The sequence below is a fragment of the Amphibalanus amphitrite genome, unplaced genomic scaffold (genome assembly GCF_019059575.1).
Source record: "Amphibalanus amphitrite isolate SeventyFive unplaced genomic scaffold, NRLGWU_Aamphi_draft 000003F_arrow, whole genome shotgun sequence".
Lineage (NCBI taxonomy): Eukaryota > Metazoa > Arthropoda > Thecostraca > Balanomorpha > Balanidae > Amphibalanus > Amphibalanus amphitrite.
The window spans coordinates 219,163-246,237 of record NW_024881500.1 but is presented as its reverse complement, the minus strand read 5'-3'; the positions used below and the strand labels follow the sequence as shown (position 1 = coordinate 246,237).

At 47.7% G+C, this 27,075-nt stretch overlaps 1 protein-coding gene across 1 annotated transcript; it reads left to right on the top strand.

Annotated features, from left to right (window-relative positions):
- The first annotated feature begins 270 nt into the window (after nt 1–270).
- On the top strand, nt 271–21,598 carry LOC122370166. The gene is made up of 7 exons (XM_043345569.1): nt 271–463; nt 1,687–1,839; nt 9,731–9,856; nt 10,043–10,285; nt 20,821–20,904; nt 21,087–21,286; nt 21,456–21,598. Exons 1-6 carry the CDS (start codon nt 271–273, stop codon nt 21,101–21,103), a joined length of 816 nt encoding a protein of 271 aa, XP_043201504.1. The 3' UTR covers nt 21,104–21,286; nt 21,456–21,598.
- The last annotated feature ends 5,477 nt before the right edge of the window (nt 21,599–27,075 follow it).

Below are 27,075 nucleotides of genomic sequence, written 5' to 3'. Positions count from 1 at the left end.
TGGCGAAGTTGGCTTAGACCCTCACCCGGGCGGGGGTTAAGAGTGTGTCGGGTAATAGGCCATTTCAGCTGACAGAATATATCATGATTCCTTATTCAATATGGACACACCCAACGGTCAGTTTGTTACGACCGACGGCCACCGCGACCACGCCCCCTGACAGTGCGTCACCACGCCCCTTGTCGGTGCGTCACGACGCCCCTGGTCGGTCCCTGCACGGGCGGCGGATCCCTCACTGAGCTCGCTCCGGCGCTGCGGCCGGGACGCGTCATGGGGTCCTCCGGGCTGCCGCTGCCGCTGCTGCTAATGCTGCTGCTAATGCTACTAATGCAGGTGCTGGTGAGCAGCGCGCTGGGCTGGCTGCCCGAGGGGGCGTTTGTGGTGCTGACCGCCAGCTGGACGTTTCGGAACGACACTCCTCCGGACGACGAGGTCATCTCCTCAGGGACGGAGCGCTCTGAATGTGAGTGAGGTGGGACTGGGCTACAGGGATCCTCTGAGGCACTGCGGTGATCGTGCTCACAAACGTATGGCGAGTGATCGTTGTTTAGAGACTTGATAGCGATGCAACCTTTATAAATATAATGGCCAATGCCCAGCTAAGAATAGGTATTGGCATTGAGAATCCGAAATCAAGTTGAATGTATACCAACCGAAACCATGCAAAAATACCAATATGAAAAATAAGACCCAAATCAAGCATAGATGAAGGAGAAGAGCCGACTGTATGCGAAATTCCAATTGAACTCAACAGTAAGCACCTTCCTCAAAATTCGTAGGTCAGAAATACCTACAACCAGCAAAGCAACAAACGGACAATTAGAAACGAAACAAGGAATTGCTTATGTTTGTACGAAAAACAAAGTGAACTTGAAATGCCAAAAACAAATCGAGATATCTGTTGAAACATCTCACCCGATTGACGGCTCTAGAATGTATGTATGTAAGTACATACCTATACACTGGCTGTAACTGCAGTGTATTTATACCTACAGCGCACGTGCATTTGCAGGCGGTGTTGCGCTTCCGTTCGTTCCCGAATGACCTAGAACACCCAGGCTAATGACATTCCGGAATACCTTGGGGACTAATGGCAAAGGACAAACAGACATGCACGCATGTCGCAAAAATACAAAACAAAACTAATTATCTATCGTTTCTCGAGACATGCGTAACCCATGGGAATAAATGTTGCGAATTTACTCGCGGGAATAATCATGACATTGTTATCATGTTACGGACTAAGGTTGTTGTCACTTGTTCCTGTTTGTTTGACCCTGGCCTCTGGAACGAATCCTGAAAGGGTTCTTCGTGAGAAAAAACACCGTCATAGGTACCTATGTCTCGTTTTACATTACAGTTGATAACTATACCTATCCGTTTGTGACCAATTAAAAGATCGTCATCAATTTTGGGTGCAGCTAGTGTTTGGAAATGGTGCAAAGTGGACTGATCTTTTTATATTCTGTCTCCATGTATTTTTATTTGTATGCCTTCTAACGAATACTTAGCGTAAATGAAGTTACGAAGCGTGTGTCAACTACAAAGTAGGTACTTAACCGTGCCTTTCTTTTCATTCACATATCACAGCCACGCCGAATAAATATTGGAATTGCTTTATATAAATTACACCAATGCGATATCACCAATGCTCGCCGTGGCCGACACCACATTTACCGTCCGCAGGCGACTGCATGACCGAATGTCTGGTCAGGGACGACTGCCTGAGCTTCAGTTTCGGCGACGGCAGCTGCACTCTGTTCAACAGGAGGGGAAACGTCAACAGCAGCAGACTGATGAACGGCACGGTGCCGTGGGTTCGCTACAGGAGAGACATGGGTGAGCTCTGGGTCCGTGAGTTCTAGGTCCGCTACAGGAGAGACATGGGTGAGCTCTGGTTCCACCGCAGGGGAGACATGGGTGAGCTCTGGGTTCGCAATAGGAGAGACATGGGTGAGCTCTGGGACTGGGTCCACCTCAGGGGAGACATGGATGAGCTCTGGGTCCGTGAGCTCTGGGTCCGTGAGCTCTGGGTTCACTGTAGGAGAGACATGGATGAGCTCTGGGTCCGCCTGAGGGGAGACATGGGTAGGCTCCATGGGTTCTGAGGGAGACATGGGTAAGCTCTGTAGCGCGGGAGGCTGATAGGAAAGTGGGAAAAGTGGTAAAGTGAAGTGGCCGGCGGTGCAGCTGGGACAGACGCTCCGTTCCAGCTCGTTACCCCGTCATGGGATGACGCTGATGAAGGTATTGATGAGAGCGAAGAAGGCAGCTGCCAACAACCAGCGATGACTCTGACGAAGGCGTATCATATGAAGCCTATGCATGACAAGGAGGTCGTTCCCCAGCTCGGCCGACGCCAGGTAGATTCGAAGCAGCGAAGCAGGGAAGCAGGGTCGTCCACCAGTTCGGGACGACGTCTTGTAGTTGCCTCCACCAGCGCAACCAACTGGGTATTGCGGAAGAAGCAGCAGCGAAGCGGGGTTGTCCACCAGTGCGACCGATCGGGCTCAACTGGCGCCGAAGTAATGAAGCAGGCCATTCACCAGGTCGACCAACCAGGTATAGCAGAAGAAGCAGCGCAGTTGGGTCGTCTACCAGCTCGGGACGATGTTGTAGATGAAGTAGCGGCGCAGCAGGGTCGTCCACCAGCGTGACCGACCGGATAAAGCAGAAGAAGCAGGGTCGTCCACCAGCTCGAACAGCAGAAGCAGCAACAGCGAAGCAGTGAAGCAAGGCGTTCACCAGCTCGAACGGTCGTGCCGTAGCTAACGGTCACCTCGGGTGACTGCGCTGCAGAGGGCGACGGGCCAGTAGCGGGCTCGGCAGAGGTCAGCTCCGACGATGTAGGCGAGGCAGCCAGCCTCCAGCAGGAACCGACGGCCACTGGGTCGGGCCATGCAGCAGAAGTCGTTCAGCGCAGCGGCTGGCTCGTGCAGAAACGTGGGGTGGGTGGTGGGTGTGGGTTAGCATTGCGGCCTTAGGGTTGGGTCGGGGACAGCCGCTTCAATTACTTTACATAAGGTAGGACTAGGATAAATAACACGATCTTTGCCGGGGGATTGGGAAGGAACGAATAGCTTTGAGGATGTGTAGGAGTTCTTTGAGAAGGATCCATACTGCCATCTCATTCTATTCCTCTATCTAACTTGGGACGGATTATAGCCAGGTGGGATATATGCTTTCAAGGAAGACGGCCACAGGCATGGGAAAGGATCTTGTCCGGGCTCGGAGGGATCAGGATACTTGCAGTAGTCGTAGTTGACACGAGGGAAATATTGACTGAGTAAAAGGGAATGTGGCATTTGACAGTTCCGGACCAGAGTACGGAACCGGACCATTTGGGGTAAGGCCCGCAACCCCCGTCAGACAATTCCTTGCTCAACAAGGTTCTTGAATAGACGATTTACTTGGTTTTCCGTGACTGCCCATAACATTTAAATTCCTTTTTCTTCCTTCATCTACTTCACATCTCCTTCCCTTTACATAGTGACCATCAATTCTTCAACCTGTCTTTTGATCTCTTCAATATCCCGGCGCACCGCTTCCTCCGTTGTTCGCAGCTCCTGCAGCCTGTCATGGTCACTCTTCTTCGCTACATTCATCCGTTCAAGTTTCTCCGTTAACCGCTCGATCCTGCTCCCCACATCGTTCTTCCCGTTCCCACGTGTGATGACGCTGGTACGGTTTGCTCCCTTTGTCCACGCTCCCCGCCTTCCAAAGTGATTTAACCTATCTCCTATAGGAATTCCTGCAGTATCTACTGTCTCGCCATTTACTTCCGTCCTAAAAACTTTCCCCAAAACATGAATATTGAATAATAGAGAAAATGGCATTTCTCTTACTTTACATCCCAAACCCTTGCACTTATCAAAGAAGCTTAACTGGTCGGGTTAGGGAGGATGACGTCAAGTCCTCGTTGTACATCAAACCAACCATTCCTAGAGACAGCACCCTGTTCCTTTTCCGATCCTGCCTGCTCTAAAACTTTTCCAACGCTTAAAACTATCAAAATTGAAGCTGATAATTTTGCATGTGTGATGATCGTTATCCGGTTTTCCATGGTCGTTGAAGTCCTCCGTTGTCTCCCTCAAATGCGTGCTCGTTCAAAAGCTTGACTTCTCTGCCCATCTGAATTTCTCGATTCTGCTGCCCTCCTAACTTTCTGACAAATTGCTCCTCTGGCAAATTTGGTTCAATACTGCTGCTCTTCGCACGGGTAATCCTTTCAACAACAGGTAGGTTAAGTTTCCTTGAACAACCTCTTCTCGCCATTTAGGTCTCAAACATCTTATGAAATGGCAGGCTCAACCAATTTCTTCAGGAGAACCCCGGGACCCCGGCCAACGACAATTAAAGGGAACGGACGGGGAAGAATAGATGGCGGCTGGGTGCCCCAACCCAAAATATTCCCTTCCAATGCTTAGTGCCAACCAAATACCTCTTTACTCCCAACATAATTACTCCTACGTCAAATCCTTCTACAATAACATAGAACAACGAGTTCTGCTTGCAAAACGAATACTACTTATGCCCACGGCACACGTGAGAGGGGTACGTCCTAATTCACCTAACCATCCTCCCTACCCACTTTACATATAACTTCCTATTTTCTACGGGTCCGTGCGACTTGCGCCAATCTACCAACTAAGACAATGACCAGAAAGCCCAAAGCCCCACGTTGGGCGCCAAATATTGTAGCGCGGGAGGCTGATAGGAAAGTGGGAAAAGTGGTAAAGTGAAGTTTTAGTGTGAAATTATAGTTAGGTAGAAATGAAGAATACCGCCACCCTTTCGTCAATACTCCCTCGATAGACGGTCAAAGAAGAAAATGAGAAGAAATAATAGAGGAAGAACAAAGATAGAGAAAAGATAGAAAGTGGTGAAAGTCCTCCCTTGCAGACAATATTGCATCGGGTGATAGTCGATGCTTTATGTTATTTGAGGCTGGTCATTCTGGTACATTGAATCGGCTTTGCGAGGTTGAATGATATATTAGTGCTTAAATTCCTTATGCCCTCAAGTGTCATTTCATACGATCATTCCGGCTGAGTTCAGCACAACTCCTACTGGTCCTTACTCTAAGATTCATCCGTCTCCATTCACCTTTCCCCTTTCACGTCTTACATGCTACTATTCGTTTGTGCTGCCCCAAAAATTCCCATCCAGTAGTGCCGGTGACCAGATGAACGATTGACCCCCAGGCGGGATAAATGTCCATTAAATTGCCTACACTTGCGCTAACAGGGTCTTAACCCTCGCCCGCACATGGGGGGGGTGGTTGCCACCCCCCCCCCAGGCAGTCTTTCTGCTCTGCACTCAACATTTTTGAAGCTAGAAGGCTGATTTTTCGTATAGCTGCTTGTCTATCCTTTCTTGATATCCACTGAAAATTTCAAGTTGCTGTGACTTTTGGTTTCGGAGATATGACCTTGTTTTTCAGGTCATGTCATGACCCAAATGGCCAATTCTCAACATCTTGCGTTTGCCATGGGCCTTGTGAGCTTTTGACACCCTGATTTCGGCCTTTTTTGCCAGTCTTACCTCCCACCTATCATGGAACATGTTGTTCGACGATGTACAGGGGTCAAGGTCAGGGTCAAGGTCAACCTAGGTCATCTAAGATAATTGCGTTTTAGGCAAGCTGAATTTACTTTTTGTGAAGTTTTTTGACTGCATTTTTTGTAAAAGCTTCTCAGATCATGATTTCATGTGATATGGACCCAAAAACAATCGGTGCACACATCAGTATACACACAGACACACACAGACATACAAACACATATAATTGACCTTGACCTAACTTGACCTGAAATGACCTCAGCAGCAAAATTCTGGTCGGATAGTGTGACAAAGAGGTTCTAGCTGGCTAGGCACCAGAAAACAGCATCGTCATCGGTATTTGATAAGCAGCGCACTTGATATCCAACGGTGACCCAAAACAGCAACATTTTTTAGTTTGACCTGACCTGGAAGGTCAATGACTGACCTGAGAAGGTAAAACTGGGTATCATTGGATTCGTCTCTTCCCAAAGAATCTTTTTGGTCTTTACTGCTAAGCTCTATCTCCAACAGGAACGAAATGGCGCGGGGGGGGGGGGGTGGCAACCCCCCCCCCCCCATGTGCGTTCTAGGATGGGAAAATGGCATGTGCGGGCGAGGGTTAAGTGTCGTCTTCTGTCTGCTATCCGCCATATAACAAAGAAGCTAAGTAAAACTCACCGGAGGCTACCATGCTGTCCCATCCCGGGCCTGCCTCAATTTAGGGCCCGTCGGCCTGCCGAGTTACCATTAACACCGCAGCACACGCTGCACCGACACCACGTCACTCGACGTCACTACATCTCGGCCTAACTTTTACGGGGGAGCCCGTCGACTCCGAGGACTTATCGATGCCTATCCCACCGACTAGGACTTATCAGGCCTCACTAACTTTTACAGGGGCTCAACTACCTTGACCACCAAAATTATCCGAACGACCTACATACCTCTCAATACTTCGTTTGCTTACCCTGCAACTCCAACTCAATCCACCTTCCACCTACTGACAAACCTACCGACGTCACTACCTCACGACACTACGCTACGGCCCCTACTCTCGGTCGAAATAAGACGTGCAGACATTGTTGACACCGCCCTGACAATACAGACCTCTCGCTGTACGCACTCAACTGTACAAAAGCCATGTTGGTAGAAATATCGACATAGAAGCCGGGCACACAAGCCGTCTAGCCTCGAAGAAAAAAACAATTGCCCGTACGATAATTAAAAAAAAAGGAAACTTCCCGCCTCAACCTACTCTCGACTCCCTTACATTTCCCGAGGAATTCCTACCCATCTCATCAACAACACATCGCCTCGGACTACCTGCCCTATTCCTACTTCGCACTCGTATCCCTTTCCTTACGTCCACTGTATGATCGTAATAGCATAAAACAACGGTTTAACTGAATAATCATTTCCCGACAAGGCTAACATCCTACTTTAACCCTGCTCAAAGCAACACCTGGCGCTCTTAAACCGTTCACGGAAATTACTTCGTAAAATTATATCCTCAATTATCTCATTCTAAACAACTAACGTTCTTAGCTGACAAAATACGGCTCGGTCAAGGCGAGCACTCACAAGTTTAGCTGCTCGTTATCATTCCTATCTTGATCTTACTGAACCCATTCTTTCCTTATTCAACGGAAATCAACGACTATTAGTGGGAAGACTGATGGATAATATATTTAGTACCGGGGGTCTAGATTGGGGCTCTCTTTCGGACAGGGTACGGCGAGAACTGATCACCAGTAACTCACCGGGGCTAGGTTGGACGTATGGACGGGTTACGACAAGAACTGATCACCAGTAACTCGTCGGGGCGTAGGATGAGCGAATGGACGGGGTGCGACAAGAACTGATCACCAGTAACTCGTCGGGGCGTAGGATGAGCGAATGGACGGGGCACGACAAGAACTGATCACCAGTAACTCGTCGGGGCTTAGGATGAGCGTTTGGACGGGGTACGACAAGAACTGATCACCAGTAACTCGTCGGGGCTTAGGATGAGCGAATGGACGGGGTGCGACAAGAACTGATCACCAGTAACTCGTCGGGGCTTGGGATGAGTGCTTGGACGGGGTACGACAAGAACTGATCACCAGTAACTCGTCGGGGCTTAGGATGAGCGAATGGACGGGGTACGACAAGAACTGATCACCAGTAACTCGTCGGGGCGTAGGATGAGCGTTTGGACGGGTTACGACGAGAACTGATCACCAGTAACTCGTCGGGGCTTTAGGATGGGCGTATGAAGGAATGCAGGGCATATTTTAGTCGTTGATCCCATAAACAAACGAACGGATGTACATCCTAATATCTTTAATCCTACTTCCCGAATCCTATCCTGATATCTATGTACTTACACAACCTTCGGAGAATTTACAGAAAACCTTCTACTGATTTCGGAACACCGTAGCATTACAATGAAAGAAAATCACTCACCTTTCTGGAACTTCTCCGGGCCAGCTCCTCAGCCTCCGACCAGTGCGCGGATGAGTCAGTGCTCGCAGCTACCGTCTTTCTCTGCTGCCGCCCATAATTCTCTCTTGTCCCGATCGTCCCGATTTACCCTCGTGTTCTCCCTCTCTTTCCGACCCTTCATTTTGTACTGATAACTTCCTACCCTTTCCCGAAAATTTCCCTCAAGACTCTTTATGAAAATAACAGATTGATATATTTGTGAAGCGAAGCAATGCGAGCAAGCGGTAACAGTAAAACAGTAAAGAAATGGTACGTTTCTCCGCCAACGACGATAAGTCAATAGTGAACATTTTCCTTTACAACTGATATCATACTCTGGTTTGCTAATTGTTACCTAACATTTAATCATTCGAAGATTTCCTAACCAACAAAGCTAAACAGATCTTATCATATTACGCGTTCCGGAAACTAAGCCAGTTTCAATCATTGGAAACAAAATATTATCTACGCTGTATGTGCCAGTTTTCTCGCCAACCCACTAAGGTTCTGATTCCTAACGAAAAGTTCTGCCTTTTCCGTAGCTTCTTCCATAGATTAAATCATTTCCCAAGTTACGACGCATTTGCCGAATAATAACCAATCAGGCAAAATCCACACACAATATTCCTAAAAAAGCTTTGGTAACCTGCGTCCAGCCTGTACGGTATTGATATTTAGCTGTATTCGTTACGTTGTTAATTCATAATATAAATTTCTTAAACCCCGTTTAATTTACCCCACCCAGCCGCCAGGATAATCTCAGGGAACTTACATGGTGGGATCGGGCGTGTGTCACTCGGCCGGAGTCCCCCAGGGATCTGTCTGTCAGCCTCCGGCGGCGAGCGTTCCTCTGCCGCTCTGATGCGTCATTACCAACTCTTCTCTGATTGGTCCGCTCCCAGGGTACCGTCTGGGATGCAATTTACGTCTTGAAATTTTACTGGTTTCTTGTAGTTCTCTTGTATATTAGCTACGACTTGACATCCAGTGTTTATGTAACCTTTTACTTGAGTGTTTTCAACGTCCCCTTCCATTGCTCATGGATTTTGCGACTTCGGTCCTGTGCTGTCCCCTGGTGACCATTTGGGGCTCTTCGGGGAGGGGTTGGTGACGTACCCTCGCGGCTACGCCCCTGGGTCGTTGGAGACAGTCACTCGGCTCGGATAAAGCTGCTGAATCTGCGGCGACGGCGGCCGGCCGTTGCTGACTCAGTTGTGGATGAGTCGCAGTGAGGGCAGGCATGTGGCGATGACAGCGGACTGTGGTCATTGCGCCACAGCAGCTCATTCGGGGCTGTGATGTGCCTCTGTCGCTCATCCTGCGGGGTCGTTGAAGACGGTAGTCCGTTCTAGACGAGAATTTGCTGACGCTACGGCGGCGGCGGCCGGCCGGCTCTCTGTCCCGACGGCGCTGACACTGGTGGGGATGAGGGGCGGGGATTGAAGGCATGTGACCAGTGCGTCACGGTATGATGACTGCTGCTGCTGAGTATGGGGAGGGGAGTATGGCGGGCGGCTGGGTCCCGATCTGAAAACGTTAAGACGTCCCAAGATGTAGCCTTGCTACAGCTCCATGGGTCCGAAAGACGAGACATGACTTTCCAACTCAGAGAAGTGTCCAAGCCAGTTTAGATCAGTGGTGATTAGCTGTTGCGCTCGCAATGATGTGTCTCTGACGTTTGTTTTGACTCCGCGTATAATCTCATCTGGCCGGTGCTGGTCAGCCTACCTGGGCGACTGGTGCAGCTCTGACCACGACTGTTACCTCTTGACCTCGGGAGAGGTCACCTGCTGGGAGAACACGTGCTCCTGTCCCCCGGGAGAGTTCGCGCAGAACACCACCATTTGTGGTGAGTGCATGGCTACAATACAAGTAGATAATCGCTAGAAAGATGATCAGGTTATTAGACTTGAGCATGAGTTCCTTCAAGAAAACAGCTCATTTCCAGTTTTGGATTTGTTTTTGTGGCAGAACGTTGAAATAACCAATACATCTCCATTGTCGGACACTGAGTCACATATTGTCACACGTTCAGGCTCCGGCCGGCCGGTGACCGGCCCCGGACAGTTCACCACGACTGAACCCACGGAGACCAGCAGCAGTCACGGAGAGCACCAGTCACCACCAGCAGTCACCACGGAGACCACCAGCAGGCAGTTCACCACTGGGCCCACGGCCTCCAGCACAGGTCCACCTACTGAGACCAGCAGCCAGGCGAACACCACCGTTCAAAGCACCACAGTGACCGTTGCCACCACAGAAACCACCACAAGTGTCGGTGAGTTTAAATAGCGCATAGGTAGACTCTAAACTCGTGCTGATTGGTTAAAGGGACCCTCCCACCTTCAAAAAGTTAATGAATTGGCACGAAAGTGATGTCGCTCGGTTCAGAAAGAGCGAAAACGAATATCTACCAAATTTCATCGAAAAATATTCACCGGTTTTCAAGATATTAGACTTTTACTTTTGTTTACTTTTTGGGATCTCCGCTGTTCCTAGCGACTTTATTTGAAAGTGCGGCATTTGTTGCGCGCAAAGCAGCATATACCACCGCGTGCTACCAAACGTTTTAGTAAAAGATTTAAAAATCGTTAGATCTCCGCTGACGTCACAAATTCTAAGGGGGCATACCAATGCACTAGCCCCTTAGAATCCGAAAACTGCAAGTTTGAAATTCCATATCTCCGAATTAAAGCATTTGTCGATGTTGTGAGTGCCCAAACCGGTATTTGCAGGCCATGGCCACCAAATTGGCTATCTCAAATCAAAACTAATGTTAAGGTGGGAGTGTCCCTTTAAAGGAAGACTTGAGAACCCATAGTAGGTGCACGGAATATATAGTCTACGACAATATATGTCGTAGACTATATGTCGTAATATATGTCGTAGACTATATGTCGTAGGTACCTAATATATGTCGTAGACTATATATTCCGTGGTAGGTGCATACGTAGGTTTATGCAGTCCTCCCTTTTTCTCTCTTCTCCTGCAAGGCTGCTATAGTTATTAGCCGTTTTCACGACGGCCATCTGTACACATTTGGTGCACATCTGGTGCAGATTTGGTGCAGATTTGGTCAAATTAGGTTCAGTGAGTCTCTTAACCCGCGCCCTGCTGGGGGGGGGGGGTGTTTGAACACCCCCCTTGTGGTTTTTCGCGAATATCCCAAAAACGGTGGCGCGGAGCGCCGCCGTTTTTGGTACACCTTATTATACATCAATTCTACACATGTTGTGAAAATTTCAGGCCAAGGTCATTCCAGGTCAGGTCACCAGGTCACTTGAAGTGACCTCACCTCATAAAAAGTTTCAATGTCTGTCATAGCTACACCGAATGACCGATCGCTTTGAAACTTTCAGCGATTGCTAAGAGCAATAGCATGTACAAAATGTTCATCTCAGAATTTGGATATCGATGACCTAAGGTCAGGTCAATTTTGCGACCTCCCCATTATAAGTCAATGGGAGAAAATTGAAATTCGCCTCTTTTGGACGAAACACATTATAAACACTCCCAAACACTGCATTACAAGTGGCTTATACACACGGAACATGAAAATGATGTCCGTGACCCCTGTTTATGCCCTGAGGTCATCTTAGGTCACGAATGGTATCTAACAGTTTTTCGCAAATAACTTTTGATAGAGGCATGCTAGAGCGATGAAAACGCCTTAGATGTGTTCAGCTCGACGATACGGATCGACTGATATGCAACATGACCCTTTCCGGTCAGGTCATGACCTTGACCTGAGGTCAAATTTTCAAGCTGACCTTTCAAGGTCAAGTTATAGTTCATTCGATGCGTCTTGACGAGAGGAACACGATGCCGGTAAAAGTAAGCTCGTACAATGCTTGGGTCAAAAAGCATTGCAGAAAAACTGTTTCCGAAAAAAATCGGCTATTTTTGCAGTTTTTGCCCCCTGCAGGCAAAACCATTGACGTTAGGTCAAATCTGAGAGAATTATTCAGAAAGGGCGTTAATAGGGCTATCGAATGCGCTTTTCTGCGTTGCTGTAGCTCTATTGGTTCCCGAGTTATGCGTTGTCTTCTTGGAAATTTTCGACATTCGACCTGGAAATCGGCGAAATTTTGCCTTCAATGACCTCTGGTGACCTGACCTTTGACCTGACCAAAAAATTGACCGAAGTGATTTCGTCATTATTTTTTACGCTCTTTCGAACGCCGCCTTCCGTGTATCGCTACGTAGTCCAGGAGCCGAGTTAGAAGGGGGGGGTGTTCAAACACCCCCCTCCCCCCAGCAGGGCGTGGAAATCCAGGACCCCCAGCCGGGCGCGGGTTAATAGCTATCAGCTAGGGTTGCACTAATTGCTTATATGCCAGCTTTAATTGTCACATTATCAGAGAACATCATCGATTAAAACACTGAAATAAATTCATAAAATAAAGATATTTGCTGTAAAAGAGATTAGGTGCAGATTTGGTCAAATTAGGTGCACTCGCCGGATACCCCGTCGTGAAAACGGCTATTATGTACTATAGGCGATGATTTCTGATGGCTAAATACAAACAATTTTGCAAGATATCGAAGCTTTAAGTTCTAAGCATACAAGTTGCAACTAGGTATGTCAGGTTACGCCTGCTACATTAATAGGGTGAATAGGTCAAAAACGCCCCCCTTAAGCGCGAAACCTTCTGACACTCAACCCAACACAGATTACTTAAACCTTTGGGCACCATCATGTAGCTCATTCTTTTTACTACGCTTTGAGACCAAGAAAAGACACCTGCGTGTGGTATTTAACCCCCCAAAAAGGTTTTCGCATACCCTTACAAAAGGGCGTTTTGCCCCATACCCTGGGTAATACGCCCACACCCATGTGCAAAGCGCCCCCACCCCATCCATCAACGGAAAATGATGAACATGGCAGAACTTGACGTCATTCTGACGTCATTTGTGGTCAACCTATCATAGCCTTTGGAATAAAATTGTGTTGCAATGTGTAAAATGGATGCCCGGAGGAGTCCTGAAAGTTTGGTGACGATATCTGCAGTCGTTTAGGATATATCAGCAAAAAAGGACAGGGAGATGCCTTTTCGGCCCCGACCTACAGGGCGCTACCCTGCACTCTCACCACCGTGCAAAACGCCCCCCTTTCAGAAAACTGGGGGCGTCTTACCCCATGCATCGAGTAGGCGTCCTTCCCCATCCACTCCATTTCCGGTCAACAAAATATTGACAAAAAACGCGCCACTAACGCCGCAGCATAATACATTCAACAGAATGACAATAAAACGCAGTTTTGAGTGATGTGCACAATAGCAAGTTTTGTGATATAAAGAGGGCATCAAAATATTAGGAATCTTCTGTAAAAACAACAAAAACAACACCCAAAACCAACATCAGCACCTACCCACGCTGCTCCTCAAGACGCAGAACCGGAAATAGAGACCTACGTAAACAAGCAGCTGACTGTTCTGAAAGACAGGATAAAACACCTATCCGTCGATAAGAAATACGATTTTTTTTAGGGGAGGCGTTTACCCAGGGGTGCGTTTTCCCCACAGTTACCCTACCATGTATAAACGAATAGAATACCGTTCCAAGCTTATACGTACTTTGTACGCATATGATAGCCGTTTCCTCGACGGGTTTCCTCGAATGGCTTATTTGTGTTTTAATTGAAGCGCTATCTGATATCTACACTACAGTATACAATCACTACGTTTCCATGACACGTCCAAGGACACGTCTAAATCGATTTAGCGAAATTTCACGTGCGTTTTTCCCGGAAACTATTAACCTTATGCAAAAAATGAGCGTATATGTGGTTTTAGCTAGCACCTAATCTTATGTTTACATTTTTAAATTATGCCTAGATCCTATAATGGAGCAAATCCATTTTTCAAAATCGGCTTAGCTTGTGCCATGGAAACGTAGCCACTAGCCATTAACTAGTACAGCGCTAGTTAATATCTACCAAGAAACACAATGCACCTTATTTGGCCAAATATACACCAAAACTGCACCAAATGTGAGCCAACTGTGTGCCAGATAGCCGTCGTGAAATCGGCTCATATTTACTGATACTAACGGATTGGTACTAACATTACAGCAACAAACACCATCTTCAATCTAATGCATCAGTCAGACGCTTTGAGCGCAGACGGCAGGCGCTACCTCGACTGTACGGATAAAAATAGTCACAACAAGGTCCTGGTGGGGATTGCTGACTTTCATAACGCTTTGGTGAGTCGACCCATGCATGATGCATGTCGCATGACACCAAAATTGTTACCACCAGTACAGGACTGGAGAAACCGTGGAGGACCGGGGGGACCGTCCCCCCCGGGCCCCATGAATTCCATTTCCTGAGGGGGACCTGGGGGACCTAATGTACGGGAGAGCGGGGTAATCACGGACGGTGGGTAATGCCGGCCACACATCTTTAGCGAGTACTTTGACTACCGCTCATCAGCTGATGCTGTTTGTTTTCACTTCAGTAAGCGCAAAAAAAAAACACGAGGAAAGATATTCGCTTTACTAGCTCCATTATTTTGGTCTTAACACCGATAAATGCGTTTTAGGTACTACTCTAATTCATAAGTTGTTTGCATCTACGCTGAATATGGTTACGCGAGAAGTCACGAAGTGCTGCTTCATTACGGAGCGAGCGAAGCGAGCGGAGTCTTTCCTTAGATTAACGGAAATTTCTGAGTCTGAGCGGCCGGCCGGCCCCGGCCGTGCGGACGCTTTTGCGAGGCTTATCCCGCGCCCCGTAGGGCTACCGGCGGACCCTACCACCCGTAGGGGGGGGGGGGCCGTTTCGCCCCCCCCCCCCCCTAAGATCTCGGAAAGTTACCGGCCGATTTTCAAAATTCAAACGGCGTTCGATAGCCCCACCCGGGAACTACCTTGTGACCAAATTTCATTGACCTAGGTCAAACCGATGACGTCACAGGTCAGGTCAAAGGTCAGATTTTCACCGTTCACAGGCAATTCAAGAAATGTGCTGTGAAAGCGAGTAAATTGGTAATTTATTGAAAACCATCGATGGCACATTGTTCGTCAAACACATACTTTGCTATCTGAGGTCACTGATACCAGGGCCCAATCTTACCAAATGCCGTGAATGCGCATTCACAGCATTTGGTAACATTCAGAACTATTCCGCATTCACTTATTCATTCGTTCAGGCAACATTCATAATCATTCACGCTATCAAAATCATTGGACAAGATTAGCTGGATGTAAATAAAAGGATATCTTCGATATCAGAGCCGTAAACTCCGGCCAGTGCTGCCAAATCCTATTCACGGCATTGGTAAGATTGAGCCCTTGTCAGGTCACAGCGAGGTCAGGTCACCGGGGGTCACAATATGAATGTGTCGTGTGATACATGTTTTATGGTCCATTTTACATGACAAATTCGATTATGTGGGTTAGGCAGCCTTTGGGGGCAGCCTAGGTCACGTTTTTGTGAAGGTCAGGTCAAGGTCAGGTCAAATTAGGTCAGATTTCAAAGTTGATATTTTTGCATAAAATGGGTATCGATTCGATGCAGCTCGTCACGGGGAGTCTAATAGTGGTCTTCGTTTTGCTCTACGAGTTCTAGAGTTGCCAAAAATTGAGTTTGAAAATTTGACGTCATCATTTTTGAACAGTTTTTTCGCTATAACTTAGCCAAAAAACGAGGTATCGATCTGAAATGTGGTATGTAGATAGAAGACGGTAGGCACTATCACATATATTCCGGTTTTTTCGAAACTCAAAAAACGTTTTGGATTTTTTGGCGAATATATCCAAAACAATACTTTTTTGATTTTTGGGGGTCAAAACTCAAAAATTTCAAAAATTCGAGATAGCAGTTTTGTAGCCCTGTCAATTCTACACCTTTTATGTCTTGATCATTTTTCTGTATCTTCAAAGCTGTAGTCCTGACAGGTCTTCTCGCGAAGGTCTTTTTTCGGTCGAAAATGACAGAACATGACGTCACTCTGACGTCATTTGTGGCCAACCTGTCATAGCCTCTGGAAAAATTTTTGGTCACAATGTGTAAAATTGATGCCCGGAGGGGTCCTGAAAGTTTGGTGGCGATAGCTTCAGCCGTTTAGGAGATATCGACCGAAAAGGACAGGGGGGCCGTTTCGGCCCCCCCCCCCCCTACGGGGCGCGGGTTATATGAATATCTCAGCAACCACTTGACCGATTTACACACGGTAATTTTTGTAGGGTAGCTTCATTCCTTCTACCAAGTATCGGACTATTCACGATGCATGTGGGTGACCTCTTATGCACGTGCCACGTGCAAAACGAAGAGGTGTCAGTTTTGTAATTGTTGCAATATCTCGGTAACTACTTGGCCGATTGCGCTGAAAGTTGGCATGTAGGTAGGCACTCACTAGGCACTGCATATCTATGTGCCAGAGTTGGGGTGCTGCTGCACGTGCACACGTGCAGGGGTCGTTTCCAGATCTCGAGAACGGCTCGACCGATTGCGATCAAATTTGGTACACGGTTAGGGACCGGTTAGCAGGGTGCCGTGCACAAGTCAGTTGGGACCTATTTTGCACGTGCGCACGTGCAGGGCGCCGCTTCCAGATCTCGAGAACGGCTGGGCCGATTGTGCTCAAATTTGGCACATCGCTAGAGACCGGTTAGTAAGGTGCCGTGCACAAGTCAGTTGGAGGTACCCCCTCGAAATTTCGCACGTGCAAGGCCCACCCTCTCGCTCGCTCCGTTAGTCGCCCCAAAAGGCGTTATACTGGTAGGTAATAATCCCCAATATAGGATTTATCTGGCGACTACCAAGAGTGGGACGTTTGGGACGCATAGAGTGTGTTGCATGCATTTTTTATCATACATATGAAACATTTTTGCAACATATCTAGCCTGCTATGGTTGCATGCCAAATATGATATACAATGCAAGGTAAATCAGTCATTTATATAATATTTTATGCTATAAATCCTTCGCCCCAGTGGGGGTAGGGGGGTGGGGGCGGGGCATAGGGGAGAGTGGGGTGGGTTGTATCAGTTTTTACTCCGAGACCCATAACCTCGTAACTATCCGTGATAAACTCATTATTTCCATACTATCTCCTTCCTTGATTCTTCTGCTTTTTTGTGCAAAGTAACTTTTCCGCTACCTCTACCAGTTTTTCTTCTACGGTCTGCCGAATAGAACAATGTTTTTGATACAACTTGCCCCATGGCTTGGGTGAGTTGTATCACATGGTGGGGTAATTTGTATCACTAGTTCACGTTTCAGGGAGCGTGCTTGCTACTGGTTTTGGACATAACAACAACATTAAATGGGGTTAATACAATGTATATGCTCAAAGGCTTCACTTTTATTAGACCAAGCTTAGGTCAATCCGAACGAAACATCGAAACGAACGAAACATCAACAGACTAGACTCAAAAGTGACCCATTAAGAGCAAAGAAGCCAACACATTGTGCCGAAATGGAACGAGTATTGACTAGCTACCTACAAACGCGAGCCAGGGCTTAGCTTTCGCGATCAAAAGCAACATACCCATACATACATACATACATACATGTTACAACATACCCCACCCGGCTCTGATACAACATGTACCTCGCCGCCATCTTGGAAAAAACATCCTCGTGCTAAAAAACAGCGGACAGCTGGAGAAATCCATTTTCACTCACGCAGCCTTAGAACCTACCCTCACCGCCGCCACAAAGATCTTTCAAATTCGTGCATATCTAAATGCCCAAAACACACATTTTCTTGCAACTTATTTTTTTTTAGAATGACATTAAAAAAACATAAAATCGGCTCTCACCTCCAGACGCGTCCACCCAGCCACACGACAGAACAGGGAAAGGTGGCGCCCGGAAAACCTCGTCGGCTGGTCGTGTCATGAGCGCCATCTATTGGATAAGTTTGGCACAATTCGCCCTGATACAACTTGGACATGATGCAACTCTCCCCGCTCTCCCCTATATGTATGTTACCACCCTGCCGCGTTTTTTTTTCGCGTGTGAATAAAAAACCGCGGTGCGTAGCGCCGCGTCGCTTGGAGTAGCTTGCTGTACATCAATTTTGGACAATGTGTGATTTTTTTACCCCAGGTCATGTCAGGTCAGGTCACCAGGTCAAGTTAACTGACCAAGCCAAAGAAGTTTGCAATCATGCCCAGCCTGCAGTGTTTGTCAGATATGTTTTAAATTCGGTGGGTTGCATGATGTTATGGGCACCTATACTTTGCATATCTCGGATTTTATTATATCTGTGACCTAAGGTCAGGCCAGTGGCGTAACCTTTCCGTTATAAGTCAATGGAGAAAAATGAAAATGCCTCTAGTTCCGTGTGTACGCATAGGAATAAGGAACAGTCCAAATATTTCAGAATCACAATGATTTGGACCACCCGTGACGACAAAGGTGTCATTTTTGCTGATAACCTCTAGAAAGGTCATCCGAGGTCATTTGAGGCTACAACCAGATTTTTCCCAATAACTAACGATTGGAAAGAGATAGAACGCTGGGGGTGGCTTAATTGTATTGGTCTTGTCGAGATGCATCGAATGACATGCAACATGACCTATTTGGGTGATTACGTGACCTCGACCTGAGGTCAAAGTTTGACCTTGACCTTTCCAGGTAAAAAATATATTTTTCGAAGCGATCGAAGGAGAGAAACACGATAGTGTCATTGCTAATTCTTCATCTTCGCTGGTTCAAAAGTTATTCGTGAAAAAAAAATATCCAAAAACAGCTATTTTCACAATGTTTGACCTATGGAAGTTTAACCATTTACCGGACGTCAATTTTGATGATGACCTCAAAAGAAGAGTTCAAAAGCTATCGATTGCTTTTCCATTCATTTTTTAGCTATCATAGTTCCTGAGATAACGGCATGTTTTCTGAAAAATGTAATGACATTTGGCAAATTTTGACCTTTGATGACCTCTGGTGACCCCAATATTGCTCTAAGATGAAAAATGACTGAATACTTTCAAGCGTACGCATTGAGAACTATCGGCTGCTTTTTACCGCGTCTTTCTAGCCCTCTTAGTTTTTTGAGTTAGAGGTGGGCGGTGACATATGCCCCTCCCCCCCCCCCCACTATGACGAAGTTGACTGAGACCGCCACTGGGACGCGGGGACGTCTCGTAAGTCATAACTATGTCAAGAAAACAGACAAGGTCCTGTGGTGTTCGGAGGCGATGACAAACGCACCGAAGGCCTTGGAGAGAGCAGCAGTTCCGTTCGTAGGACCACCGAACTGTTTGCTGCTGAATACAAGTGCCGATTCAGAATTTTCACTGTAATTTCTGGGTTGGTCACTGCAATTGTACCCCGTCTGCGATTATAACCACCTGTTATAAGACTGCCACCGCGATTATAAGACAAGATCTTGTCTTTACCTGGTGTATTATGTGTGTGTGTGTTTTAAGTGCTTTCTAAGACAGGCTGACGAAGAAAGACGAACGTCTTTCGACAGCTCCCATAACTAATAAACGAAGCTGGTGTTTTGAATATTTCTATGCTTGAATGTCTCTGTCCCAGCTAAACAATAACATTTATAGCTAATAGCTATACTTTCCTTCCACATGCCTGCTTTGTGCAGCAACGCATGAATAATGAAGGTAATATGATTTTGGGCCTTTTGAGACACTTGGAGGCCCTTTTCCTTAAGGGCCCCTCAAGGCCTAGTCTCCCCTCCCCCTCTGAAATAATTCATCCAGCCCTACACCAGTAAAACGCCTTTTCGGGCGACAAACGGAGCGAGCGAGAGGGTGGGCCTTGCAAGTGCGAACTATTGTGAGGGTGTATGTACGTACCTCCAACTGACTTGTGCAAGACAATAGACATCCTACTAGCCGGTCCCTAACTGTGTACCAAATTTGACCGCAATCGGTTCAGCCATTCTCGAGATCTGGAATCGACCCCTGCACGTGCGCACGTGCAGCAACATCCCAACTGTGGCGCATGAAAATGCATTGCCTAGTGCAGGGGTCGGCAACTGATGAGACATGCCCCTTTCGGGGTAATGGATCCCTTTCAGCGGGGGTAAGTGCACGGCACATTAGTAATTGGTCTCTAGCGATGTGCCAAATTTGAGCACAATTGGCCCAGCCGTTCTCGAGATCTGGAAGCGGCACCCTGCACGTGCGCACGTGCAAAATGGGTCCCAACTGACTTGTGCACGGCACCCACCAACTGGTCCCTAACCGTGTACCAAATTTGAGCGCAATCGGTCCATGCCGCTCGAGATCTGGAATCGACCCCTGCACGTGCGCACGTGCAGCAGCACCCCAACTCTGGCACATGGATATGCATTGCCTAGTGGGTGCCTACCTACATGCCAACTTTCAGCGTAATCGGCCGAGTAGTTCCAGAGATATTGCAACTGTTACAAAACTGGCACCATAGGCGGCGGAACGGGGAGGACACCGGGGCACCATGCCCCCCTTTGATTTGGGCATTTTAACATTAGCCCTATGGGCGTTGCATGGAAAGAATGGGACCAAAAGTCGGCAGTGCCCCCCTTTGATTGAAGGTGTTCCGCCGCCACTGACTGGCACCTCTTCGCTTTGCACGTGGCATGTGCATAAGGGGTCACCGGTCACTCACATGCATCGGGAATAGTTCAATACTTGCTAGAATTTAAGGAATGAAGGTACCCTACAAAAATGTCCGCAAGTAAATCGGTCAAGTGGTGCTGAGATATAAGCCTGGCAAAAGCGTCCGCACGGTCGGGGCCGGCCGGCCGCTCATACATGGAAATTCGACCTGTTCGATCATAGCTTAGAGAAATACAAATATCTGGTTTGATGTGATATGATGGAAGCTCGCTGCCTGAAACCCCGTCTATTGCAGAATCTGGATGCGGTATTCTGCTCCGAATACGCCCACCTGCCCGACCTGGTTCTCGGCAAAGCAACCCAAGTGGCAATGGATCAAGTGAGTTCTGCATTTAAATGAAGCCGATGGTCGAGACGCCAGAGGCTTCACTTCATGTTCATGCATTGTGCTCTTCTTTGAGCATCCCTATGAGTTTCAATTTCAATTTGCCTATTACCGGGAATCAGTAACGCTTCAAATGTGTATTGAAGCCACGCATCGTGACGGCGTTGTACCCTCAGCTTCCGTTACGCTGTGAACAAGGCTCTGTCCTTGTCGGCCTCGGAGACAAGGACAAGTATTTCCGGAATCCAGAGGTGATGCTGTGTGCTCCCGTGTTGCCACCATATCGCGTAGACGAGGAGGACTGCGTCGACCTCACCGTCTCCGATCCCAAACAGAACTGGGTAGTGGCCAAAGAGGACCTGACCGACTTTTCAAAGTGAGTGATGATTTCGATAATGTTTTGGAACAGCTTCCACTATCTGTAAGAATCTTGGTTTCCACTTTCCATGAGAAACTAACATCAATCCGATGAGAAGTAAGACCTTCCGAGATGCAATCTCGGGCTGGAGCTCCGAGTCTGACAATGTGTCCTCTGCTGCTGACAGGTGGCCGTTCAAATGCCCCCAGCTTCCTGCTGCCACCAGCATTGTTCGTCTGGAGTACAACACGGCCTCCAGTGACCAGAACTGGTTCGGTGCAACGTGCTGCCGTGTAAAATAAACGCCCGTGGATACCGCGCTGAACACGATCAAACGGCTCGCCGAAACTCTAAACACACTCTGAGATACCCCATGTATATGTACTCACACATAGACTATTTCACATAGCATTTTACTGCACATGCCTGCTAACGCATGCCTTGAAAGCTGGAACTTCAGGCAAATCCCTTCGGTTTGTGTGAAGATCTTTAAGGGTCCAGTCTTGAGTGACTTTTGGGTGCTGATACCAAGTGCCTTTGAGTGTAAATAATGCAAAATGCACATGACATTCATTCGTACGACGCCAGCCAATATATGACACCTTACGTAAATGCAGCATTTCACTCGCACTTGGTGAACCTTTCGCCTGTTACGGAAAGGCGTTTCACCTTAATCGCCTTTGCAGTTGGCAATCCCTCGGGGTGCTTACTGCTTAGTACCTGTTGTGTTATACAACGGGTCGATATAAAGCCTGGCTGCTACCCGTGGCCACGTTTCGCGAAACAGCTTGCGATTTATATAATTTATTTCAAAACGCCTAACGGAACGGCTAACATGGTGAACGGCTTACGAGTAAAAGTTGTCATGCTCCCTTCGATATGTAAAAACTTAGAGAAAGTAAGAGAAAAATGTTGGAAAAGGCAAGCAATGTATAAAATCAAATGCATAAATCAAAAGCTGACGAGACAAAGTTTAACTTAAAAATTGCCTCTCGCCCGCCCTTCATCTTAGATGCGTTGTTGGAATGACAGAAGATCCATTTACATGTTTATACCTATTATAGGTTAGTTCTAAGCTGTGATTAGAATTAAGACAGCGAGCTCGTTTGGCACTCTTTTAAACAATCATGTCTAATACGTATAATGCTTAAAATCCGACATCCTCGTTTCGAACAAGCTCTTGCCTTTTCTTATGTATGTGTCTTAGAAAATATACAATCCTTCACGTTATTGTGGTATTGTGGTATCGCTTTTCACACACTTCACGTTATGAGTGTTCTTTTCGATTGATGTATGCAGCCAGATTATGCCGAGCGAATCCCGTAGCTAGTTAATTGCGTAATATGTAGGTAAAATGCGTTACGTGTACTTTACATTGTGGCATTGTGATAACCCTAGAACGCCTAGGGGGGGGGGGGGTTGTATCAACCCCCCCCCCCCTGAGGTTTTTTCGAAGTGCACGCTAAACGGCTTGTCATAGCGGGCTGAAATTTTCAATACCCTCTGGGGCAACCTTTGCGCATCTTTTGCCGAAAAAAAATTGATCGGGTCATGTCAGGTCACGGAGCTATGACGTCATAAGAGGTACAGCCTCCGGCCGACAGTTACCAAACGTGTGCGCCGAATCCCTAGGTTTTCTGCCGGTGATACCCACATTGTTTGATGGATCATGATGAAACTTCCCATGCATGTTGGGGCAAGCATTGGCTATCGTGTGGTGCAAGAAAATTGACCGGGTCAGGTCAGGTCACGGAGTTATGACGTCATAAGAGGAACAGCGTCCGGTACTATTTTTGAAAAGCGCCCGAACCACTATTTTGCTAATTCTTGTCACCTCAATGGGAATATGCAGCAATATTAGCTTCTATAGGGAGCAAATGGACCTCCCAAATCCGAAAATACAATCAGATTTCAAAAATTTAAATTTTGATTTTTCGAATTTCTGCCGCCGACTGTGACCTTGCCGACTTCCGGCGCTCCCAACGCGCCATTTTTAGAGCTAGGGAAACGAAATACATACCAAACGATAGAGAATTGATCAAGGAACACGATAGTGAAGGTTTCAAGTCGATATCTCTCACCGTTTTGCCGCAATCGCCGCGGAAAGTTGAAAAAAAAGTCTATTTTTTCCGAAAATTTGACCTTTGACCGGTCAAAAGTAGGTCAAATGTTGACCTAGGACCAAAAAATATACCACCAATCGCGAGATCTCGTTGAGAGCAATCCGTTGGTTTTTTCCGCTAAGCTCTACGACCTTCCGTTTCGAAACGCCAGGGGGGGGTCGTAACAACAACCCCCCCCCCCTGGTCGTTCGTGTTATGAGAAATGGCCTGGTCGTGCGAGGGTTAAAGATTGATATCGGTCACCAGTGGGGTATGTGGGCAATACACTACACAACACACGGTTACTAATGTTATTGCTGCGTCTCACTTGTTGCTGCTGTCTTGTCACATGATGACGCCGTAATTCGGGAATCGGGAGGGCACAAGATACATCAGCTCTGATACTACGCATCAACTATCTAACCAGTCATTGTCGGGACTGGGAGAGGCATGCAGGTCCAAGTAGCAGTTCGGTGTGCACATGTTGGCTTCCATATCTTTTTTTTATAAATTTAGCTCGAATGTTTGAATGGACGGATTGACAGAGCCGGAGCCTACGCTGAGCAGAGCTTGTTGCGTAGACCCTGACCCCTGCCGTCCGATCGCGCAATTCCGGGTAACGGGAGAATTTAGACGCCAAAGTTTAACGTGCCCTAGCCGGACACGGCCTGTCCCACTCAACTGACTTTCAACTGGCTGCGGCTGCTCCCACCAACCGCAGACCATCCAGACCATCCCCGTCAGGAGTTTCAAATATCGAGCGCCGGAGCGACTCGAACCCGGGCTTTCACTACCGGGAGTCCAGCGCTCTACCGAGTCTATCGAAATATTCCTACAGAGAATGATAAGATCCTATTTTAGACGCATCTATTTCGATGCATAGGTATCTGGTCGCTTAGGCGCTTCACATTTTAAAGGAAATAGTTCACTATAGGTTTTGAACTGCAATAGCAGTTTCGTAGCTTAGGCTGAGCTGAGACTAGCCGAAATCAGGAGCTTTTACGGCCCAACGAGCACCCTAGACGAATATATTTTTTTATTTATAAATTTAGCCCGAACCTTTTGATAGGAAGGATTCACAAGGACAGGGCCACTGCTAAGCGAAGCTTGTTGCGGTGACCCCGCCCTCTACCCTCCGATCGCGCAATTCCAGTTCTATGGCAGAATTTAGAGTCCAAAGTTAAACCCTCGCATGTGTAGGGGGGGGGGGGGTCGGATGGACCTACACATGCGACTACACATGCGAGGGTCGGATGGACCCCCCCCCCCCCCATGGTTTTTCGCGAATAACTCGTCGCAGCCCAGTGAAGCCGCTATACAGTGAAGAGGACGACAGGTTAGGAGGGCGCTGTACGGTGAGGAGGGTGCTATGGTATCTTGGGTGCTATAACACGATAACGAGGGCGCAGCCAGGTCAGGAGGGCGCAGACATGTGTGGAGGGCGCAGACAGATCAGGAGGATGCTGTGTGATCACTGATTGTCCTTGAGAGCGCTGACTGGTTAGCACGGAGGGCGCCGAATGTGAAGAGGGCGCCGACAGGCCAGGAGAGCGCTGAAGGTGAGGAGGGCGCTAGATTGGTCAGGAGATTGGGAGTGGATATTCGGCATTTCAGGATTGTGGGTGCATCCGACCCACACAGAGATATAAAATTGTAAACCTGGGCGCCAGTGCCGCATGGTGTGCCGCAATGGCTTAGGTACCGTCGAGGGCGCCTAGCCCGGCAGGCGGTGGGCCTACCAGCCACCCTCCGCGCGGTGGGGGGGGGGGGCATTTTTTGCCCCCCCCCCGTATCTCCGAAACTACTGGACGGATCCGGAAAATTCAAACGGCGTTCGATAGCCCTGTCAAATTTGTCGAAGGAAACCAAATTTCATTGACCTCGGGGTCACCGATGACGTCACAGGTCAGGTCAAAGATAAAATGTTTCACCGTTCACGGGGCTTCTAGGGAAAGCGCTATAACACCGAGTAAAACGCATTTTGTCGAAAATCAGCGATAAGGCGTCAGTTGTCTAGTACATTTGTTGCTATTAGAGGTCACTGGTCATACCAGGTCAGGTCACAGGTCAGGTCACCAAAGGTCACCAAGGGTCACCACATGAGCCCAACTTTACTAAGGTTATGCGATGCATGTTTTATGGCCAGTTTTTCATTTCCAACTCAATGGTGTTGGTTATAAGACCATCAGGTACGGTTTAGGTCACTTTCTGGTGGAGGTCAGGTCAAGGTCAGGTCAAAAAGGTCAAATTTCAAAGTTGATATTTTTGCATAAAATGGGTATCGATTCGATGCAGCTCGTCACGGGGAGTCTAATGGTGGTCTTTGTTTTGCGCTACGTGGTCTAGAATTGCTAAAAACTGAGTTTGAAAATTTGACGTCATCAATTTTGAACAGTTTTTTCGCTATAACTTGGCCAAAAAAGAGGTATCGATCTCAAATTTGGTATGTAGATAGAAGGCGGTAGGGACTATCACATATATTCCGGTTTTTTTTTTCGAAATTCAAAAAACTTTTTAGATTTTTTGGCAATTATATTCAAAAAATCTATTTTTTGGGGGGGGGGGTCAAAATCCAAAAAAATTCGAAAAACCGAAATAGCAGTTTTGTAGCCCTTTTGATTCCACACCGTTTATGTCTGAAACATTTTTCTGTATCTCTAAAGCTGTAGGCCTGACAGCTCTTCCCGCGAAACCTTTTTTTGGGTCGAAAATGGCAAAAATGACGTCACTCTGACGTCATTAGCGGCCAACCTATCATAGCCTTTGGAACAATTTTTGGTCACCATGTGCGCTAGCTGCTCACGGGAGGGTAGGTACTGAAAGTTTGGTGACGATCGGCGCAGCGGTTCTCGAGATATATTGAAAAAACTAAAGGGGGGGGGGCAAAAAATCCCCCCCCCCCACCGCCTGGAAGGCTAGAGTGCTGGACACTGAAAATGCGCCCGCGGCGCCCATTTTGATCGTAGAAGGCGCCCATGATCGTGGAAGGCACCTGCTAGATTTGAGGGGGGGGGCTTAAGCCCAGTGTGCCCCCCCCCCCTCCCCTTGGCTACGCCCCTGCAGTTATGACGAGGGCCCGCACACATTTTTTTTGCGAACCACATCGCCTTTTGATGGGGCCCGCCGGCTTCCGAGCGCCGCGCGGTCCCGATCACTGAGGGCCAATGCCGGCCTCTGGACCCACGTCGGCAGTTCGTGGGAATATTAGCAAAATCGAAATTGTTGTTCTAATCAATAGCCCAGCTACCAGCTATGCAGGGGTGGAGAAATATACCAAGTGGGGGTTGCACGGGCGCAGCAAATACGCCACCGCCCTAGCGGTGACCTTGACCTCCGCCGTCTGGCGCGGCTCCAAAGCCAAGCCGGCGCAACCGGCGTGGAATTGGGAAGACTCGTGCCACCCCAACTCGGCACAATTGTCCAGCCCTGCAGCTAGGTATTAAAAATGTCCCATTCCGGAAAAAAAAAAACAATTCAAATCCACGTAGTAGGTACTTGCTTTTGGCCGTACAAGGGCGAATTTACGGATTTTTTACGAGTTTACGGGGCTTTAAGGGCCTTAAACGTCAATGCAACGGGGACCGTTTTGGGGAAAGTTTCTCGGCTGGTGGTGGGGCACCTGTGTGCCGATTTTGAACGAAATCGGGGGGGACCCCCCATTGACCCAAAATTTTGATTTTCCCGTAAAAACTTTCCTATGGGGAA

Coding starts and splice junctions, on each gene's coding strand:
- LOC122370166 (XM_043345569.1), top strand. CDS start 271: ATGGGGTCCTCCGGGCTGCCGCTGCCGCTGCTGCTAATGCTGCTGCTA. Junction 464..1,686: donor AGGGACGGAGCGCTCTGAAT/GTGAGTGAGGTG, acceptor TACCGTCCGCAG/GCGACTGCATGACCGAATGT. Junction 9,857..10,042: donor GCAGAACACCACCATTTGTG/GTGAGTGCATGG, acceptor TCACACGTTCAG/GCTCCGGCCGGCCGGTGACC.